The 21,865-nt window shown below is 58.8% G+C and overlaps 1 protein-coding gene across 3 annotated transcripts; it reads right to left on the bottom strand.

Moving 5' to 3' along the window:
- Positions 1–787: 787 nt before the first annotated feature.
- Positions 788–18,461, bottom strand: MDFI (MyoD family inhibitor). Of its 3 annotated transcripts, none has more exons than XM_060615484.3 (5): positions 18,224–18,461; positions 16,518–16,604; positions 6,962–7,144; positions 4,041–4,265; positions 788–1,596 (listed from the first exon to the last, which is right to left on the bottom strand). In XM_060615484.3, the coding sequence occupies exons 2-5, from the start codon at positions 16,591–16,593 to the stop codon at positions 1,340–1,342; spliced, it is 741 nt and encodes a 246-aa protein (XP_060471467.3). In that variant the 5' UTR covers positions 16,594–16,604; positions 18,224–18,461; the 3' UTR covers positions 788–1,339. The 3 variants fall into 3 exon arrangements, with proteins under 3 accessions (XP_060471467.3, XP_060471470.3, XP_060471466.3); XM_060615487.3 differs by lacking the exon at positions 18,224–18,461 and adding an exon at positions 17,493–17,581; XM_060615483.3 differs by lacking the exon at positions 18,224–18,461 and adding an exon at positions 16,744–16,950.
- Between the last annotated feature and the right edge of the window lie 3,404 nt (positions 18,462–21,865).

Raw genomic sequence — 21,865 nt, 5'->3', positions numbered from 1 at the left:
CTCAAGTTTACAAGGCCTTCTGCAGCTCTGTCTTCTCCTCAAGATGGTACAAGTCCAACCACGGGATGTTCTCTCTCTCACTCACCCTGGACCCCTCCTGACTCTCTCCTGGTTGGGGATGGGGTAGGGAAGGCTCAGCCCAGCCAGGCCTCCCCAGTGTTGGAACCCCCTCCTGCAGTGCTCAGTGCTGTCCTGCCTGCAGACAAGGAGGGCTCTGGCCATGGGGCCTCCCAGGCTTCTGCTAGTCCTGCCTGTTTTCTTCTTCCTCAGGCCCCCTGACAATCAGGGGACTGGAGGCTGGGCTGAGTGACCCCCATGCAAGCCACGCTTGCTTTCCGGGGCCAGCCGGGGGTCAAGCCCAGGCTGCGCCGTCCTGAGTCGACCCCTCCCCGGACACTGCTCTACCACGGACACAGGCGGCACCCAAGCCTCAGAGCCATCACGGAAAGGGCTTCGAGAAGCAGGAGTCAGCAGGAGATTAATTAATCAAAACCCGAACACATCTGTTGTTAATTAATTCTATGCCAAGGGTTAACTCTTCCCTCCCTGGGCTTCACCCCTTCCCTTTGATGGGAAGAGGGAAATAATGGTGGGGAGTCTGTACCCTTGCTACCTTTCAGGGGACCGTGAAGGAGGGAGGGGAACATGAAGAGAACAGACCCCAGAAGGAAGGCTCATCCATTTGGGTGCTTTGTGTGTGGGGGGTGGGGGGGGTGGGGGGAGGTGGGTGTTTGCTTCGGAGTCTCGGGGTCTGTGGACTCGTGAGTAGTCACGAGAGCCGAGGAAATCTGAGCTGGACAAATAACTTTATTTACAGCAACAAATAGAACAGACCCTCCCTCCATTCCCTCCCTCTCCCCCCTTCCAGTCGTCTCTATACGTTCCCGTCCCTTCTGGCCCAGCCCTGCCCTCTGGGGGACTTCGGGGGTCACCGCAGGGGTCAGGCCCCCGCGGGTCCCAGGAAGAAGACTGGGGAGGGGCTTGGCCCAGGGCGGGCTGGGGTGTCTCACTTCACATTTTGCTGTCCTCGGAGCCTGGGCGGCGGGAGGCGGGCGCCAGGGGCGGTGAGAGGTAGAGGAGCGCACCGCCCGCCGGCCCCGCCTCCCCCGCGTCCCTGCGCCCCACGTTCACAGTGTTCCGCAGCCCAGGCCGCGGGGCCAGGCGCGGCTCCCACCCCAGCCCGCCCGCCCGACGGGTGTCCGGGGCCACCGTCGGTCCCGGGAACCGCGAGGAGGCGGCGCTGCAGCGGCCCCGCCCCCCCGCCGCCTCCGCGGAGGTGGCCTCGCGCGTCCCCGCCCCCGGGCTGCGGGCGCGAGGGACCCTGCGGGGGCGGCGGCGGTCAGGAGGAGAAGCAGAGGCCGCAGCACTCCATGCAGATCTCCAGGCAGTCGGCGGACTCGCAGCAGGCGTCCACGATGCCGCAGTCCAGGTCGCAGGGCAGGTCGCAGTCGGCGCACTCGCCAGAGCCACAGCAGCAGCAGCAGAGGCACGAGTCCTCGGAGCTGCAGGAGCCGCACGTGGCGCAGTCCAGGACGATGTTGCACAGCGTCAGGAACTCGCAGAACAGGCAGGACAGGATGCAGTGGACGCAGCAGTCTGCGGGCACGGGTGGGGGGACAGGGCCGTGAGACAGCCAAGGGGCCAGAGACCCAGCCACAGGGGGCTCACGAGCGCTCCCCTACCCTCCCACAGCTCAGAGAAATGGTGATTCTTTCCAGGGCATGACCCCAAGGCACAGAGAGTTACATGCACCTGCCCCATTGGCTTCAGAGCCAGGGTCTGAGCCCAGGCGGTCTGGACCCCGAGGCCCGCTCTTCGACACCCTGAGTCATTTATTTAACACACACACTGAGTGGTAGCCCGTCCCAGGCACTGTTCTAAGTGTTGGGCATGAATGAAACTCATTTAAACTTGCAAGGATTCCATGAGATGGGGCCACTCTTAGCCCCACTCTACAGATGAAAAAACTGAGGCACAGAGAAGTCACTTCAAAATAGACCCAGCAGAATCCTGCCATTCTGTTGCTCTCTCACCAGGGCAACTGCAACAGCCCTCTCACTGGTAACCCCACTCCCCACCTTTGACTACCCCTCCCTGCACCCACTCCCCACACAGTAGCCCAGAGGGACCCTTGCAAAACCTCAGTGGAGTCCATCCCTCCTGTGCTCAGAGCCCTCCAGCGGCTTCCGCCTCACTAGGAGTAAAAGCCAAAGATCTCACAGTGGCCCCCACGGTCCCACGTGACCTGGTCTCCTCCCACACTGTCCCCCTGGATCACTCTGCTGTGGCTTTCCACAACCACCATCTCTGTGACCTGCTGGCCGCACCCCAGCTCCTTCAGCCCCGCCCCTGGCCTGCTTCGCCTCCTCCCTACCCCCAGGACTTATCACCTTCCATGGCTCTGCACAGCTTTCTCCTCCTACTAACATGTAAGGCAGGCGTCTTTGTCCGCTGTAGTCACTGGCATGTTACTAGTCCCTAGAAGGTGCCTGACATCGAGGTAAGTAAATGGTAGCTGAATTAACGCGTGAGCCTACCCTTGGGCAGCCAGCGGGGAAACGGTGGAGCTGGGAACCCAAACCAGGCAGGCTAGTTCCACTCAGTGTGCTGCCAGGATGTTGAGCTGGCATCCCTCCCAGGGGCTGGGCACGCGGCAGGTGGGCCCCTGGCCTCCCCTCCAGAGAGTCTCACACCACGGAGGATCTGACTCTCCCGCCTCATTTCTGTGTGGAGGGACTGTGTGGAGGGACAGCTCGGAGCCCCTGCAACCTACCTGCAAACTGAACGAGGGCGTTCTCTTCAAATGCAGATCCGATGGAAGTCACTACCTTGTTTAAAACCCTTCAATGGCTCCCTATTGCCTTCCAGATAAAGTCTAGGTCCAGGGTAGAGTTAACCAGGTGCCTCCCTGGCCCCTGCCTTTTTGGAGTCTCACCTTTCCCCATTCCTTACATAATTTCATGATCTAGCCAAACTAGCCATTTCTCACTTCTGTGTTAATGCCCCTCCTGGCTAGATACTCCTACTCACCCTTTAAAGCTTGCTCAGACACCTCGGGAGCCTGCCCAGACTCGTCCTCCCCAGCTTTCTGGGCTGGTGTGGGGTCCCCTGGGGTTGTTTGCATAATCTCCAGTGTGTGGCTTTGTCAGTGTATTTATCACCCCATATGGTGATTACCTGTTTGTCTTTCTCATGAGAGCTTTAGAGGCCACGGACTGGTTACCCAGCACAGGGCCTGGCTCGTAGCAGATGTGCAGTACATTTTAAATGAACGAATACTCCCTTCATAATTAAGACTGTTGGGCAGAATCTGTTCTGTGGGAAAGTTGGTGAACACATTACGTGCAAATGTGCACACTGAATCCTGTTTGCAGAAGACCAGGCCGGACGGAGTCCCCTGGAGTGGACAGGGCTCACTTAAAAATTCTGGGGTGAAGGTCAAGTACCACTGAGCTACAGGGGGCCGTCACCCATGCTGAACTGATGCCTCATGAGGTGGAAAAGCTGGCTGCCCAGGGCGGCCCTGCAGAGGCCCCTCTGCATTGCAGGAACGATGGCTGGCGTATCTGGGTTCTCTGACTTCCCGCCGTACCACGGCGCCCCCCCCCCCCCGCCCCCGCCGGAGCACACAGTCCTCGCTGCACCCCCATGTGAGTATCTGATGATGGTGCTTCATTTTATTCTGCTGGGTGTCCTGCTCTCACTAAACAGAGGGTCCATTCCTTGAGGGAAGCTGTGTTTCCAGAAATGGGGTGGCTTACACAGGATCAGCCCACATGGTTTTCTTCCTTGTTACGGCAACTCTCCGTGAGCAGAGATGGGGAGGGGCTGGTCTTGAGAACGCAGCTGTGCCTCGATTTACCCACCAGGTGTAGTTGGCCAGATTCCCAGGCCAGTCTCCTGGGCCCTACCCAGAGGTTCAGAGCCGGTAGGCCTGGCGCGGGGCTGAGACTGAACTTCTAACGAGCAACCTGGTGAAAATGCTGCTGCATCATGCCTTTGGAGGCCTCTCCCAGGGAGAGGTGGGATGGGGTGCTTACCTTCCTGCGCCTGGAGGGGGATCTGGGAGGCAGCAGATTTGGTGCTGCTCTTGCCCTTCTTGCTGCCCTGGCTGGCGAGAGACGGGTGCGTCTGCAACTTCCGGTGGGCCTTGGGGCCACCCAGGGCACCATTCCCCGCCCGCCTGGTGCTGCCCAGCTCCGAGGGGTGGCCTGAGCCATTCGCCACCAGAGGGGTGCAGCCCAAGGGGTTCCCCTGAGGCTGGCCTAGAGAGACAATGAGAAAGGTTAATGCGGGACCCCGGGGTGGGGGGCCGACCTCCCAGAGCTCTGGCCCGGTCCTTAGATACACCACAGGCCAACTAGTCGGCCGTGTATTCTGCAGATGGGGAAACTGAGGCCCAGAGAGCAGAACTGACGTGCCCGGAGGCACACCAGGAAATAGCAGAGTTGAGCCTGGCCCATGACTCCCAGGCCAGTGCTCCCTCCAGAAAAGACAGAGGTGCAAGACAAGAGGAGGGACTCAGAGCCCTGGACCCCATCTTCTTACCCCACATGAAATCCATTCTCCTGCCCTTGGAGTCCTGGGTTTTTGGCAAGAGGGACGGTGGTCAGGGGTAAGGACTGTTTGGCTGGGGTGAGGAAGGACAGCAGCGAAGCAGTTAACCTTCACCTCAGCCCCTGCCAAGCCCCCAGCTGTTTTTGCCCTTCGTGTGCTGGGTGATTTATTGGAAACATCTGTTTGGAGATGAACGCCCTGGCCCTGGACTCCAGGGGCCCTCACAGCCCCTCTCTTCCCCTCGGCTCCCCTGCCTGTCCGCCTCTGTGGGGTGGCTGGCAGAGTCTGCTGTGGGGCCCTGGGGGTCTGGGTGAGAAGGGTGACAAGGGAAGAGAGGCCAGCGGTGGGGGAGGGGGGGTCCCCGAGGCCAGGAATTCTCTGAGTCCCCATCTCAGGCTGAGGGACCAAACTTCAGCTTCATCAGTGGGGTACAGGGAAGCTGGGTCTGGGGATCCCCCCCAAAGCACCCAGTCCCTTTCCTCACCTCAGGTTTGCTCACCTGGATGGCATGGTTCTGTTCACAAGAGATGAGGGGAGGTGTGTATGTGTGTGTGTGTGTGTGTGTGTGTGTGTGTGTGTGTTTGGGGGAGGGGAGGGAGAAGCAGAGCTCTGGGACCCCTCAGCCACTCAGGGCTCTGAGTATCTCCATAGGGCAGGACCCACCTTTCACAGAGGAGGAAACGGAGTCCTAGAGGAGTACAGTAACTTGTCCAAGGTCCCACAGCTAGTAAATGTCGGAGGTGGGCCTGGCCTGGAGGCTAAGAGCTGGGGCTCGGGACGCAGAGGCAGGAAGGGAGCAGAGGCTGGGAGACGGAGGACTGAGGAATAGGCTGCTACATCCCAACCATCACTAGTCTCAGAACTAGTAGCTTACGCGTGGAGCTGTGATGAGGTACCAGCACCGTGCCGAGAGCTTTCCGTGTCGTAGTTGTGACAGATCGACTATTACCGGCCCCATTTCACAGATGAAAAAACTGAGGTGTGGAGAGGGTAAAACCTGCCCAAGATTCCACAGCGAGGAAGTGGAGTGGGGAGGGGATGGAGGCTGTGAGAAAGGAGCCGAGGACCAGGTGGGGAGTCAGGAGAGGATGGGAGCAGGGCTCTGGAGCAGCTCCGTGCTGGGAGCCTTTGGCCCTGAGGTGTGGCTGGTGCCTGCATCTGGGTAAACAGGGGTAAGGCCATGGGAAGCAGCCAGGCCTGAATCATCCTGCTCCCACCTCTTGGCCCCGTGGTGGCGGGAGACCGGCCCGAGTCCTTGGCCAGCTTCCGTGCCCCCTGCCCTGATGCCTAAACATGGGCACAGTGACCAGAGGGCGGGAGTGTGTGGTGAGCTGAGGGCCCTGGGAGGTTCGGGCAGACACAGAGCTTGCCTGTGGCCATAGCCGTGGGGGTGGCCGTGGGGACTGAGTCACAGAGCAAACACTCGGGCCCATAGACACAGAGGTGTCTGTCCGACTCCCATCCAGGCCCCCTCCTCTGTGGCCACGGCGCTGACCTCTTTCTCTCGATTCTGCTGGTGGGTGTGTCTAGAGGAGGCTGAGGGCAGTGCGCTAGCAGGATTTAGTAACCCCGACTTCCAGGGAGTCCAACTTAGCCCCAGATGCCCTGGCTGAAGGCAGCTCCCTGCTGAGCCCTGCCAGCTGGGCAGGAAGGCATAGGAGAGAGCACTGGGCCGGGAGACCTGAGTTCCCCAGCTGTGTCCAGGCTGAGTGGTTCTGTGTGCCTCAGTCTCCTCATCTGTAAAATGGACTTGGCAAGAGCTATCCTGCTGCCTCGCTACAGGCTGCTTTGAAGAGCTCGTGAGATCCTTTAGGGAGAGAAGGTTGGAAAGGGCAAATGTGTCTACAGATTTTGTGGATCTTATTATTAAATACAAATGGCTCTGGCTGCCCCTCCCCCTCTCTTGAGAGCGAAGGGGAAGAATTCCCTCCCTCCAGGACCTCCTCGGAGGCCTCCTCGAGCCAAGCCTGGGGGTGGGCTCCCTTCTGCCCAGGGCAGCTGGGGGCTTCTCTCCTGCCTCTTCACCCTTGACGCCCGGAAGGGTGGGATCCAGCGGGGCTCTGCTCTGGCTCCCTGCTCTGGCTCTGTTCTGTGCTCCCTCCCAGCACCCCCAGCCCCCTTCTTCCTTTCATAGGGCCACACGCCCTCTTGTCCTGAACCATATCGCCTGGAGCCTGTCCACACTCCTTGTGAACTGATCTTATACCAGTCATTTTGCCTGTGGCGGTCTCTTTCCTAGACAGAAAGGACAGTGACCATGCCTTTCCGTCGCCCACCCAAGGTCCTGGCCCTGTGCTAGGCTCCCGCGGGCGACGGCTGCGTTTCCGCCAGCCCGTAAGAATCGGATTCCCTGGCGCGACCCCTCCATGTTGCCACCCGCATCCCCTGGCTCCCTAGGACTTACGTGTCACAGCTTCTGTGGGGCCGTCGAGGTCAGTGCTGTCCAGGGCCTGAGGGGCCCCAGGGCCATTGCCTTGGGGCATGGGGGGTGCCGCCTCTTCCAGGGAGTCCTCCTCTAGCACTGCCTCCACAGGGTGCGTGGATCCTGTTACTACCTCCAGCTCAGGCAGGAGGGGTTGGGTCTGGGCTAGAGAAAAATCAGACGACGAAGGTATATTTTCCTGGTGCCCTCCTGTCTGCCCAGCCCTGGTCCCCTTCCCACAGCCCAGAATGCCATGAGCCCTCATTCTCTCTTTGTACCAGCTACCCAGCCCTTACCCTATCTGGCAACAGTGCCAGGCTCCAAAATAGAAAGTTCCCAAAACAAAACCCACGAGTGATCAAGGGTGTGTGTGTGTGTGTGTGTGTGTGTGTGTGTGTGTATGCGTGCACGTGAGTGCATGTGTTTACATGTGTCCGTGTGGTTGTCAGGGAAAGGGGCCAGAGATGTGCAGTGTTTTTTTTTTTAATGTTTATTTGTTTATTTTGAGAGAGAGAGAGACAGAGAGAGACGGAGAGACAGAGAGCACAAGTGGGGGAGGGGCAGAGAGAGAGGGAGCCGGAATCCCAAGCAGGCTCCTTTCTGTCAGTGCGGAGCCCGATGCGGGGCTCAGTCCCACAGACTCCAAGATCATGACCTGAGCCGAAATCAGGAGGTGGACGCTCAGCTGACTGAGCCACCCAGGCGCCCCAGCGATGTGCAGTATGAAGGGAAGTGGGGAGAAGAGGCAGAACCGCGGAGCAGGAGAGAACAGACAGATGGTCAGTGATGGAGAGTAGGGACAGGCATCGAGAGTGATGGGGGTGGGGGGCTCATGACTTCAGCTCAGGTCATGATCTCGTGGTTTGTGGGTTCGAGCCCTGCATCAGTTCAGAGCCTGCTTGGGAGTCTCTCTCTCTGCCCCTCCCCCACACTCACTCTCTCTCTCAAAATAAATTAAAAAAAAAAAAAAAGAGTGACAGGGGAAGAACCAAAGGGACAATGAAAGGAAGAAGCAGAGAGAGAGAGAGAGAGAGAGAGAGAGAGAGACAGCATCAGAAGGCAGCTTTGGGCACTGAAAGAGGGAGCCCCCAGAAGCCCCATGACAGACAGCCTGGGACAGGAGGGAGGTTCAGTAGAGAGAAAGTGAGGGGGCGGCAGGTAAGGATGGGGACAGAGGCAGAGGCGACAGAGAAGGGAACATGATTACCGGAAGGGCGAGAGTGACAGATAGGGCGAAGCCCGGTCAAATAGGATGAGAGCAGGAGAAGGAATCAGAGACCTGGGGGTGAGGAGAAGGACGGGCCTGAGGCGGAGGGGCCGGGCAGGAAGAGAGGCAGGGAGCCGGCCCAGGAGGCTGGGAAGAGGCGGACCGCAGCCACATGTAATTACAGTGAGGAGCTCAGCCCCTCAGTGCAGGGTGGGCGGAAGGCAGAAATGGAGCAAACTTCAAACCCACAGCTCCTGAGGTGGCAAGACTAGGGCCCCCTGGGCCCAGGGCAAGAGGGTTAGGGGGATGGGAGGTAGGGGAGGGCGGCAGAAAGGGACCTGGACTCCCAATCCCCCCCGGTGCCACCCCTGGGGTGTGGGAAGGCCTGACTGAGGGTAAGCTGGGAGCCAGGAGGGTGAAGTCGGGGGCCATGGGGCCCCGGAGCCAGGCGGGCAATTACAGGGTACAGGGTGCAGCCTGATCCTCTCATCAGACCACCGGCTGTGTATTCAGGGTAACAGGGGCTCAGAGAGGGTGCTCCCCGCCCCCCCCCCCCCCCACTGCATGCCATGTTGGAAGCAGGGGAGACGTAGAAACAAGAGACACAGAGAGACACAGAGACCACAAGGGCACAGGGAGAGGAGAGCCACAGGCAGAGAAGGAAAAGAAAGGGCAGAAACCCAGAGAGTAAATGATCAACACCCGCCTGTGCCCACCACGCAAAGTGACCGAGACACGCCCAGAGCGACCGAGAGATACACAAAGACTAGTCTTGGAAACAGAGACAGACTCAGTCACAGAGAACACAGGGGCATGCATACGCTGTCCTTCTCTGTCCTTCTCCAAAAGAAGGGAGTAGGGAGAGGAGGGTGATCATTAGAGGAGTCGATGAGGGCTGGGCATGCAGGTCTGGGGGGTGGGAGCAGCCGGAGGGGAGGGATCCATCCAGGGGCTCCGCTGCCTCCCTGGGCCCCGAGCAATCCTTGTTCCAAAGATCCTGGTCCCCATGGCCAAGGGGACGAGGCCCCGGGAACCCAAGTAAACAGGACAGACAGCACTAGACCGAGGGACGTGCTCACACCTGCCTGGGAAAACCACAGGCCCTTCGAAGAGACAGAAGCTGGGGCGGGAGGGGGGCGCAGGGCTCCTGAATCTTTGGAGGGCAGCAGAGTTATGTGTTGGGCGCCCCTCACAGCGACCATGGCTGCTCCAGGGAGGCAGGGGGAGGGTTCCCTCCAGCCCCACCCACTCTTTGGGCCCGGTGAAAGCCCCCTCACTACCTGGGGTAACGAGAGCAGAGTCAAACGCCTTCTGGAAGATCATACGGGTGGGACAAGAGGAGCAGGTGAGCACAGAGACACTCGGGGAGGAGCAATGCCTACCAGATGGCACCTCTCCTAGCCCTGAGCCTGGTCTAGACAACAGCTCAGACATGGCTCCTGGGGGCTAAGACCAAGCTGGCGCGAACATGGAGGTTCAGGGTTTGAGTCCTAACTCCCAGGAAGGGAGGAGCCTGACCCATTCCAGCCTTTGGCCCTAGAGACACCGTGCCATGGCCCTGACAGCCAGCACTGTCCCTCCCATGTAGTGTCATGAAAAAGGCCTGAGCATGGAGCTGGAAGACCCACGCCCTGGCTTTTATCAGTAACCAGCTTGGGCAAGTGACCAGAACTTGTGTTCCCTTGTGTGTAAAGACAGGTCCTAGTGCTTATCCCTCAGGGTTTCAAAGAGTAGATGAAATGTTCAGCAGTGCCCTGGCATGTAGGGGGCCATTCATGAACCTCTCCTCCCTCCCTTCCTTTCCTTTCCTCCCTTCCTTCTTTCCTTCCTTCCTTCCTTCCTTCCTTCTTTCCTTCCTTCTATCCTTCCATTCTTCCTTCTCTCCCTCCTTTCCTCCCTCCCTTCCTTCTTCCCTCTCTCCCTTTCCTTCCTTTCTTTCTTCCTTCCTTCTTTCCTTCCTTCCTTCTTCCCTCCCTCTCTTCCCTTCCTTCCTCGCTTTCCTTCCTTCCTTCCTCCCTTTCCCTTCTTCCTTCCTTCCTCCCTCCCTTCCTTTCCTTTCCTCCCTTCTTTCCTTCCTTCCTTCCTTCCTTCCTTCCTTCCTTCCTTCCTTCCTTCTTCACTCCCTCTCTTCCCTTCCTTCCTCGCCTGCCTTCCTTCCTCGCCTGCCTTCCTTCCTCGCCTGCCTTCCTTCCTTCCTTCCTTCTTCCCTCCCTCTCTTCCCTTCCTTCCTCGCCTTCCTTCCTTCCTTCTTCCCTCCCTCTCTTCCCTTCCTTCCTCGCCTGCCTTCCTTCCTTCCTTTCCTTCCTTCCTTCCTTCCTTCCTTCCTTCCTTCCTTCCTTCCTTCCTCCTTCCCCTTCCTCCCTCCCTTCCTTCCTCCTTCCCTCCCTCCTTTCCTTCCTTCCTTCCTCCCTTTCTTTCCTTCCTTCCTTCCATCTGTCCTCCTTCCTTCCTTCCCCCTCTCCTTTCCTTTCTTCTTTCTACCTTCCTTCCTTCCATCCATCCTCCTTCCTTCCTTCCATCCATCCTCCCTCCTTCCTTCTATCCTTCCATTCTCCCTTCTTCCCTACCTCCTTTCCTTACTTACTTCCTTCTTCCCTCCCTCCCTCCCTCCCTTTCTTTCCTCCTTCCCTTTCCTTTCCTTCCTTCCTCCCTCCCTCCCTCCCTCCCTTTCCTTCCTTCCCTCCTTCCTCCCTCCTTCCCTTTCCTTCCTTCCTTCCTTCCTTCCTTCCTTCCTTCCTCTTCCTCCCTCTCTCTCCCTTCCTTCCTCGCTTCCCTTCCTTCCTTCCTTCCTTCCTTCCTTCCTTCCTTCCTCCCTTTCCTTTCTTCCTTCCTTCCTCCCTCCCTTTCCTTCCTTCCTCCCTCCCTCCCTCCCTTTCCTTCCTTCCTCCCTCCCTCCCTTTCCTTCCTTCCTTCCTCCCTCCTTCCCCTTTCTCCCTTCCTTCCTTCCTCCTTCCCTCCCTCCTTTCCTTCCTTCCTCTCTCCCTCCCTTTCCTTCCTCCCTCCCTCCTTTCCTTCCTTCCTCCCTTTCTTTCTTTCCTTCCTTCCTTCCATCTGTCCTCCCTCCCTCCTTCCTTCCCCCTCTCCTTTCCTTTCTTCTTTCCACCTTCCTTCCTTCCTTCCTTCCATCCATCCTCCTTCCTTCCTTCCATCCATCCTCCTTCCTTCCTTCTATCCTTCCATTCTCCCTTCTTCCCTACCTCCTTTCCTTACTTACTTCCTTCTTCCCTCCCTCCCTCCCTCCCTCCCTTTCTTTCCTCCTTCCCTTTCCTTCCTTCCTTCCTCCCTCCCTCCCTCCCTTTCCTTCCTTCCCTCCTTCCTCCCTCCCTTTCCTTCTTTCCTTCCTTCCTTCCTCCCTTTCCTTTCTTCCTTCCTTCCTCCCTCCCTTTCCTTCCTTCCTCCTTCCTTCCCCTTCCTCCCTTCCTTCCTTCTTCCCTCCCTCCTTTCCTTCCTTCCTCTCTCCCTCCCTTTCCTTCCTCTCTCCCTCCTTTCCTTCCTTCCTCCCTTTCTTTCCTTCCTTCCTTCCTTCCTTCCATCTGTCCTCCCTCCCTCTTTCCTTCCCCCTCTCCTTTCCTTTCTTCTTTCCACCTTCCTTCCTTCCTTCCTTCCTTCCTTCCTTCCTTCCATCCATCCTCCCTCCCTCCTTCTATCCTTCCATTCTCCCTTCTTCCCTACCTCCTTTCCTTCCTTACTTCCTTCTTCCCTCCCTCCCTTTCCTTCCTCCCTCCCTTTCCTTCCTTCCTTCCTTCCTTCCTTCCTTCCTTCCTTCCTTTCCTTCCTTCCCTTCTTCCTCCCTCCCTTTCCTTCTTTCCTTCCTTCCTCCCTCCCTCCCTCCCTCCCTCCCTCCCTCCCTCCCTCCCTCCCCTTCCTTCCTTCTTCCCTCCCTCCCTCCGTCCCTTTCCTTCCTTCCTTCTTTTCTCCCTCCCCTTCCTTCCTTCCTTCCTTCCTTCCGCCCTCCCTCCCTCCCTCCCTCTGCCATTGGTTTAACATTTATTAAGCAGCTATAATGCAACTTACAATACGTCAAGTGCTGGGTAGACCAAAATGAGACAGACCAGGTCACTGCCCCAGGAGTTCTCTGTGGGAGGGTGGGGGGCAGTCACACACACTGAGGGGCAGGAGGTACGCTAGGCTGTGGAAGCACAGAAGATGGGCACTCATCCAGGGGTGAGTGTGCGTGCTGTGTCTCTAGGACATTTCCCGGAGAAGACAACGACCACACTGGGTCTTGGATAATCAGCAAAGAAGGGGAAAAAGACATTTCAAGAATAGCAACGGGAAGCCAACATCCCAGGGTGAACGGTTACATCGTGAACAAGGGAAGCCACAGTCATTTGGTGGCGTTGAGGCTGGTGAGCCTAGAGAACTGGGGCCTTGTGGTCGCTTCCCAGGCTTTCTCCTGAGGTCACTGGGGTGCACCGGGATGACACCATCCGTTCTGCCACAGAGGGAGCCAGGACTGCAGCTCCCTTGGCCCCCCTCCAGGGTTGGAAAGGGATAAAGGTGAGAAAGCGGGGTTAGGGAGACTGGTCCCCATTTCTTCCCTCCACCCCTAGTGTCGCCACTCTCTGGCGGTCTCTTCTTGTAGGTCACCTATGGGGCTGGTGACCTCGAGGCCAGTGCAGACAGGAAGTTAGACAGCCCAGCCCAAGTTCCGAGGAGGCCCTCCTGGAGGAAACGGGCCATTCTGGGGCAGGGCTCAGACCTGGAAGGTTGTTAGGGAGGAAAGACAATCCACTCCAGTCATCGTGACCTGGAAACACAGAGGACAGGCCTCCTGGAGTGAGGAGGGGACCCAACAGACGCGACCCCGAGGGCACAAGGAACTCGTGCTGAGTGCCCAGAGACATGGAAGCAAAATGAGGAGGCATTAAGAAGTGGCGGGGAGACCTGAGCTATGACTGAGATACTACCCAGATGGCCCAGTGCCCAGGTGCTGGACCAGGAAACAGCTTTCCCTAGAAGCCCATGGAGCAGAAAAGTCAGACGAGAGGTGGAGCTCAAGTGCTCAACCAAGAGACCAAGCCCCAGCCCTGCATCTCTCTCTAGGGTCTCCATCCACAAGAGGGAACTATAGAAAGGCAGCAGTCCCTCTGCCTTGACATACTTTCTTCCCTGACACAGGATAGGGTTCAAGCCAATGCCCTGAGTTCTGGAAAGGCCTCCCAGAAGGGAGCGGAAAAGTCCCGTTTAAATCTGCAAGCCCAAGAGGGAAGGTAGGGAGACCCACAACTTCAGCAGGAGCCCTGGGGGCTCCTTCCTCCTGCTGCCCTCCAAGGTGAGGGGTGCTCCTGGACCGCAGAGTACGGGGAATTTCTTTCGGTGGGATGGGTTCACTCTGGGGTCCTTGTTCCGGAGCTCCAATGCCTGGTCTCTCAAACCCAGCCCTCTCCATTATCTTGTGCGCAGTGGATTCAGGCTTCTCCCCCTTGGACTTCTGCCTGTCTCTGGAGAGGGCCAGGATCTCTCTGCTCAGAGGGTAGGGACTGGAGCCTCGGACCCCAATCTCTACTTGGCCTGGCATTCAAGGCCCCTCAGTCTACATCTTCAGCCTGATGAATGGACAGGGATTCTGTTTCCAGGCAGCCGGACCTCTCCATGGTCTCAGGTCACCACCGAGCCTTCTGACCAATCCACCCTTGCTTACACACTCCTCTTGACCGGAAGGCCCTACCCCTCCCTTCTCCCACTCCTCCAATCCAACCTATCCTTCATGGCCCAGCTCCAGCTTCACCCTTTTCTCTAGAAAGCCTTCCCTTGATCTTCAAGCCAATAGACCCTCCTTGGAGTGGCCCCTCTCCTGAGAACTTAGGACCCATTTAACACCTGTTGTTACTTATATCTCACAGTGAGGTCACAGCTCCTCGACCAGACAGACTGCAGCCCTCCCCAGCTTGCTCCCGTGGTGTCACGGTTCATCTCTGCACCCCCAGTGGGCACTCGACAAATATCCCATTGGTGAGGACCGAGTCCTGGAATTTGGAATGCCCCAGGTCAGGGGCAGGAGGGAGAATGAGGGGGTGAGGATTAGGGGTAGCACTTGGCTCCAGACTCCAAGAAGACGAGAATGTAAGCTCACTGGATGCACACTTGTGACACATCAGTCCCAATCCCAGCCACCAGGCTGAGGACTGAAGACAGCCTGAGCTGGCCAGTTAGGCTGGGTCGGGTTGGTTTTATTTTAGGTCTGAAGGCTCCAATTCCCCAGGAAATTCAATTTAGAACCAAAAGCAGGAATGTGACGCCCCAGTGCTGGACAGAAATCTGCCGTGGGTAAGGGAGCCAGGCTCTCCGGGGCTCACAGGGGTGGGTGGGGAGGAGGTACTGGGGGAGCCAAGGGTGTGGGGGCTTGGCCACTTGCCCCAGCCAGAGCTACCCTGAGTCCCCTTGCACCCCGTCTGCATCTTGGGTGGCTGAGGGAGGGGGGAACTTGCTCCGAGGCTGTCCTGCCAACAGGGCCCCCAGAGGCAGCTCTCTGGCCTTGCTGTTCTGTCAGCCCTCGGCAGGGAGTGTGGGGGATTCTGGTCTCGGCGTCTGTGGGGTTTTGGCTGGGTCTCCTGCGGTTTGGGCTTCCTGGGCAGCAGGGTTCTTTCTCCCAAGGCGGCAGAGCCAGGCCTCCTCGAGTTATGAAAGCCACATTGTCTGGCCCAGCTCAGGCTGGGGAGGGGGCTCGCTGGGGCTCTGGGTCGGGGGAGCCTTAAGTTACAGCCTAGAGTTTACCCCTCCAGGTGGCCCACCCTCCCTGAGCACATCCAGCCCCCTCGGCTCCCTGCTAGCACTCGGAATGGGTCACACAGGAGAGTCGAGCTTGCAAGGAGGTAGTGGGGGAGAGAGCGGAGAAAACGGATGAGCAGAGAAAGAAGGCAGGGCGGGAGAGAGAGGGTGGGAGAGAAAGAGGAGAGGCCCAGAAAGTGAGGAGGGGTGAGAGAAGCTGAGAGGGAGAGAGGTTCCCAGACACAGAGAAAGATCCTTCCTGGCCCTCGCCCCAACCTCTCTCTCCAGGCTGAAGAAGGAGTCCACTTCTTGGAGGAGCTTATTCTCCAGAAGTCTCTGCTCCAAGGGCCCCACAAAGAGGAGAGAGAATCTGAGGGTTAGCGGGGATACTCAACAGGCACACGAGTCCCATCTACACGTTGGCCCTTGGCCAGACATCTTCCACTTGTCCTTGCCCCACTGAGGTGGCCCTGGGTGTGCACCAGATAGACCTGGGGAGGTGACGGCCTCTCCAACAGGCACACAGGCCCCTATGGGCAGAGGTGGAGACTGAGGCCAGAGAGGGGAAGGAAATTGTCCAAGGCTATGCAGGCAGTTGGTGTCAGAGACCCAGGACCAGACCTTCTTTATTCAGAGTCTCAAAGAGGGGAGAAAGGGAGAGGGGGGTGGGTGAGAGGAAGGCAAAAGAATATGAGACTAACCTAGAGCTGAAGTCCCGAAATCTGGGCCTAGATTCTTGTTCTCCGCCACACTGCCCCCGAACAAATCCCCACTTTGTGAGGGCCCTGCGTGCCACTGTGAGCCTCAGTTTACATCCGCACAATGAGGACAATGGACTGAGAGCCACAGCCTCAGGGCTCCCACCCCATATCTCTCTGGCAGTTGCAAAGCCTTCCTGGGGTGGGAGGCTCCCGCAAGAATCCCAGAGAGGTTACAGACCCTGCGAGGTGGGGGAAGGGGCATTTCACTCCAGCTATGGGCACTTGGTTGGAGTGTGTGTGTGTGTGTGTGTGTGTGTGTGTGTACGCGCGCGCCTGCAGGGTGGGAGCGGCGAGGCCCGGGTGGGGAGGAAGACGAGGGAGACAAGATGGCAAGGAGGGGAGGGGCCGGGTCCTGCAGCAGCTTTCGGCGGACAAAAGTTTTCTGGAAGCGCTAGGCTCTCGTTGGATTGGGGGAAGGGAAGGAGAGAAAGACTCAGACACCCCAACCCCAGCCTGAGGCCCCCATAAATATTTACACACTGGGCAGAAACGGTTGGGACACAAGTCCCAGACGGACAGACACCGCGGTGTGTGTGTGTGTGTGTGTGTGTGTGTGTGTGCGCGCGCCTGGTGTTGGGAGTGGGGGTAATTGGAGCCAGTTTGGCGCAGCCGCCGTCTCCATTCGGCCCTGCCCCCATCACCCCAGCCCTCTACTCTCCTTGGACCCAGTCCCCATACCCAGTCTCCTTACCCCCACCTCCACCCAAGCTCCCCGGAACCGTCTCCCCGCGTCTCCCGGAGGAGGAATGAGAATTAACAAATCCCCCCAACCAACTCCCCCACCCCCCCACCCCTCCTTCCCCCGGCTTGGCCGCCCACCCCGCTCCCTTCCAGTCTCGCTCTTCAGCCGTGGTCCTACCTGGGCCCGGGGCTGCGCTGGGGGCTCCATGGGGCGCGTCGCAGTGAGGGGGGCGCTGGCCACTCACCTGGGACATCGGCCCGGGACCTGCAGAAAACAGGGCTCAGAGGGCGAGGCCGACCTTCCCCTAGCGCCAGCAGGGGAGGGGGGAACGCGCGGGGGGGGGGTGATCCGGCCGCAGACGCGCGCCTCCCCCCTTTCCAGCGCGGCCCCCCGACCAACTTACTCGTGCAAGCTGCGCGCTACTCGCTCAGCCGGCGGGGATCACGGCGCGGAGGCTGCCATGCGCGCCTGCGGAGGGCGCCCCAGCCGAGGGGCCGCTCGGCTCCCCGCAGCTCGCCCCGCGCCCCCTCCCCTCTCACTCGCTCCTTTCTCCCATTTCGGCGCCAGCTCGCGCCGCTCGCCCCCTTCCTTCTTCCTTCTCCCTCTCCAGCCCCCTCGCTCCTCCCCCGCTCGCCTCTCCCCTCCCCTCTTCCCAGGCCCACCCTCTCCCCGCCCCCTCCCCGGCTTCCCCGTCGCCCCCTCCCCCCCACCCCCACGTCCCTTCCCCGCGCCGGGCCGGGCGCTGCCAGGGCCGGACACGTCTGTCCGCGGGGCGCCGCGGCCGGAGCCCCCACAGGAAGCCGATTCCGCGCGTTTCCTCCGCGACTTCGGGGCTGGGCCCCAGTCTCCCCAAATCTCCGCCCGCCCCCAGGCCCAGCGCCCCGAGGGGCCGCACTAGGGGCCGCGCCCTCGCCTTCTCCTGCCCTAAACTCTGCAAAAGTTTTCGGGAAATCAGGAGAACGAGAGAGAGAGAGAGACAGAGAGAGACAGAGAGAGAGAGAGAGAGAGAGAAACCGCTGTGACCACAACCACCTCGAGCCAGTGGTCTGAATAATTGTGGCCCCAAATCTCGTTGTCCCAAAGATGGGAGTGATCAAGGCCCTCGGGCACCCTTCGCCCACCCCCTCCGCCTGGGGCCTGGGGCTCACAGACCTCGTGCCCACTCCGCCAGAAGCTGTCCCTCCGGGAAATCCGGTTAGTGACCATCTAGCCTCCCGCGTCCGGTAGCAGCCCCGAGCATCCCTAATCCGCACCCCCCTCACCCCCGCCCCCTGCCCCGGCCCTGCCAGCTGTGCGTGGGAATTTGTGTCAGAAAACCAACTTTGGAGGCAAAGAGAGGTTCTCCAGTTGAGCCCTTCTTTTGGCTCCAGACCGGAGTCCGAGGCCTTCCAAACTGCGGCTGTTCGGGGAAAGAGAGAAGGGGCCCCTCCAGGCAGGGACAGCCCGACAGCATATCTGGAATCGCGAGCTGAGTCCCTCCTCGGGGCCGTGGGGACAGGAAGGAGCCGCCATCAGACAGCCCGAGGTGGGGGTGGGTGGGGGGCGAGGACCTTCAGCGTGACCCCGGGACCAGGTCCCCGAGAATGGGGGAGGGCTTGGAGCCTGCGGCCCGCTGGGCGCGCCCGTGGGATGATCCTCAGGTGGGGCCGCCGCTGGGGTGACAGCGTCTGGGCCACACTTGACCCGGGCCGCCTCGGAGCCGAGTCTGGGCGCCCCACCACGCCGGCCAGTGAGCAATTAGGGAGGCGGCGGCGGCGCCAGGCCAGTTCCCCTAATCCCGCCTTCCAGCCCGGGCTTGAAGCAGGGGGCTGGGACACCGGGAGCCGAGTGAGTGACTCGGGGCCTCTCCTTGGCCTCCTCCAGCCCCCGCAGTCGCTACTTACGCCGCTCGAAGGCCCCTGCGGCGCCGTCGCGGCAGGGGCAGGACTGCCGTGGCCCCACGGCGCTCGCTCGCCGCGTTCTCGCCACCCGCGGCCGCGTCCCTGTGATGACCCCAGGTGGCTGCGACCGGAAAGGGGGGGGAGGGCCTGGAGGAAGGGTCCCGCTCCCGGGGCCGGGCTGCCTGCTGCGGGGCCCTGGCCTGGCGCCCCGGGAGCCAGCCCGGACCAGGCTGCGGTCTGGGAGCTCTGGAGAGCAGAGTGAACTCCCCCTTCCTGGCAAGGGCTGAGTCACCGGGACGCACCCGCGCCCGGCTCGGCGACTGCTGCATTCTTACCGGCTTACCTGGGCCCGCGGCGTGGGCCTCGCCCTCCTCCGAGGGGGTGGGGGGACGTTGTCTCCAGGGACCGTCTCTGTCTGCCCTCTCCTGCACCACAGGGCCCCCCCTTCAACCACACTCCCTAGATGGGCACCGTTTCTCCCTTCTCAGTCTCTATCCAGGGCCCTTAAACTCTGGATCAGTCCAGTCCCCCGACCTTAGGGTCCCAAGTCGCCTGCTTGCGCCCAAGTCCTAGGAATCTGGCCCAGGACTAATATGTTTGTTTTGTTGGAAATGTAAAATAGGCTTTGAATCGAATCCCCACATGCTGGTTTTACAGGTGTGCTCAGTTTGTGAAAATTCAGCAAGGTGAGCGTTTCAGGTACATGTGCTTCATTGTGTGTTTATTATACATGAATAAAGGTTTAAAAAATCAACACTCATCGAAATCAACATTCCAGGACAGAGCACAGTAGGATGTGATGGCCAGGTGGTGGGCCTTGTCATGGGACTACAGTTCACATCCCAGCCCCACCATCCATATGTTTCCCTGGTGAAATCTTTGCATCTGTCTGAGCTTCAGGAGGGTTGAATATTGGGGCCCTCGGTGTCGAACTCAATCCTTTCACTGTTGTCCAGGAGCAGGACTAGGGTAAGGTATACCGGGCACTTGGCTGGGGTGCAAAATTTAGAAGGATGCCAAGATACATAACGTTTTAATCCAATTATTTTAGTATTTAAAACACCCAAATCAGCAAATTCCAGCCCTGCCAGCTAGCTGCCTATTTCCATAAATAAAGTTTTATTGGAACCAGGGCTGGGGTTAGAGTGAAGCCAGGGAGACAGGATCGTGCAAGTTCAGGGTTAGACCCTGCATTGATTTACAAAATGTTGGCATTTTGTGCACTGTGGATTTTTTGCATTAATTTTGATTTTTAGATATATTGCAGGAAGATACTGCTTATTGTCATTATGGTGTTTTCTTCTTCTTTTTTTTAAGTTCATTTATTTTGAGAACAAGAACAAGTAGGGGAGAGGCAGAGAAAGAGAATCCTAAGCAGGCTCCGCCCTGACAACGCGGGGCTCCATCCCACAACCCTGTGAGATCACAACCTGAGCCAATATTGAGAGTCAGACGCCCAACAGACTGAGCCACCCAGGCCCCCCTTCATTATGGAGTTTTTTCTGATGCTCCTTGACGTTTTTCATCTGAGCCAAGTGCCCTGATCACTCTAGGCCTTACACACCACTCTCCCCAAAGGACCTGGGTAGGACCCCAGGGCAAATGAGTGGAGGTTTAAGATGCCACTCCCACCCACTCACACACACCAGGCGGGCTCTGCTCCCCTTGTCCCGGCCTGGCTCTCCTGGAGCCCACTGATCGGTTCAGAGTAAAATGCCAAGTGCTTAACAGTGGCCTCCGGGCTCTGGGAGATGGGTTCTTCCTACCACCACCCTCGTCTCCCTCGCTCATTCTCTTCCAGCCTGGCTGCTTCCTGAGTTCGTGTTTTCTCCTTGCCTCAGGCCTTCTGCTGTTGCTCTGCTCCCTGCTCAGAATGTGCTTCCCCTAGATCTCCACATGGCCCCCTTCCTCACTTCCACGTCTCCTCTGCTTGTGTCACCTTCTCAGAGGCCGTCCGGGACCCCTCACTGTCCCCTCACAGCACTTTCTCTTTCTTCACAACCTTTTCGCCATGTTTTCTCTTCCACATGTTTGTTTATCGGCAGGAGGAAAGCTCCGGGAGAGAGGGGACTCTGTCTCCTCTGCCAGTGTATTCCCTGGAGGGTGTCTGCCACAGAGAGCTCAATAGATCAGTTTCCCAAGAGGCCGGAGGGGGAAGGGGTTGATTGCATGTCACACAGTGAATGGGTTGAAAAATCTTATTAAATCCCGGGTGTCTAGACTCCCAAACCAGTGCTCCTTCCAGCCTCCTGGGGCTTACCAAATCCCCTCCCCCCACCCAGAGCCCTCCGGGCAATGAAGGGTGACCATGACCCCACGGAGCTCTCCCATCTAGTCCTTTCTACACAATGCGCTCACAAGTCTGGCCCGGGCTCAGCCCCTGGTGTCCACCCCTTCCCAGTGTCCGGCAGGCATGCACAATTCTTCCCGGCTTCCTGTCTCTGGCTCAAGGCCAGTCGGGAGCGGCTGGGCCCGGTTCCGCAGCTGGATCGCAGCTGTGGTCTCTGCTGTGCCCGGGGGAATGGGGGACGGGACACTGTGGCGCAACCTCCCGGCAGAGGGCTGTGTAGAAGAGGGTGTGTTTGTGTGCAGCGGGGGCTGCCGGATTGGAACTGAGAACCTCCAGCTCCCCTCCCTGACTCCCTCCCTGATGGGCACCGTGTGGGGAATGGAGCTCTGATCCCCGCCTTCCTGAAAGAGATGCCATGTGAGCTTGGACCCCAGGCCTGATTCTGTCCCTCTCTTCTGTTCTTGGTGGTATGTCACATTCAGTAAACGCGCACTGGGTATGTCCTGTATGCCATCCCCTTGCTAGACATTTCTAGGTTTGTTGCTTCCTTCAAAAATCCACGCGGTCTGCCTAGTTATTATGCCCATTTTACTGACGAGGAAACTGAGGCCCAGGTAAAGTGACCTGCTCATGGCCACACAACTAGTAGTGGATGTAGCTGGGACTTGTGCCACATTTTCTGAGGCCACATGCAGTGCTCATTCCATTCCGGGCGCAGCCTTTAGCACGTGGAGGGAACTGTGATATTCTTCATGATGTGTCTGTCACCTCCAAGCGGCTTGCCGAATAGGGAGACACGACGCTCTGCACCTCTCCTCTGTCTCATTGGTAATCGGGGTACCCGGGCACTTGGCAGAGTGGAAATGAGTTGGTTGGGTGTCATGGAGACCCGATGTGCATCTTGGTTCGGTCGCTTCTACCAAGCTGGGTGATTTGGGGGCAAATCACTGCAACTTTCTGAGTGTCCAGTTCTGGGAGGAGAGTTCCCACCTCACAATCGGGGGGTGGGGGGAGAAATTGAGTGAGCGCCCAGTACAACGTGGTTGTCTCTCAGTAAATGTTAACTCTCTTGCCGACACTTCCCTCCCCAACGCTCACTCCACAGCAGGTGCGGGGGTGGGGGGGGCTTCAGAGGGCCCCAGGGTCGCTGTTCCGGGTGATACACAAGTGCTTCCCATGCGACAGGCACAATGAACAGCACTGTGCGTTAGTTCCCCGGTTTAATGTTCCAAATAGTAAATATCGATTAATGCTAATAGCGGTATTGCCCCCATTTCACAGATGGGGAAACCAAAGCACAGAGAGGTTACGCAACTTGCCCTAGCCCCGCGGCCCTCCGCAGGTGCCATCTTCCT

The sequence above is a fragment of the Panthera onca genome, chromosome B2 (genome assembly GCF_046562875.1).
Source record: "Panthera onca isolate mPanOnc1 chromosome B2, mPanOnc1 haplotype 2, whole genome shotgun sequence".
In the NCBI taxonomy this organism is placed as follows: domain Eukaryota; kingdom Metazoa; phylum Chordata; class Mammalia; order Carnivora; family Felidae; genus Panthera; species Panthera onca.
Note: the sequence above shows the minus strand (reverse complement) of the source record. Positions and strands in the feature narration are given on the sequence as shown.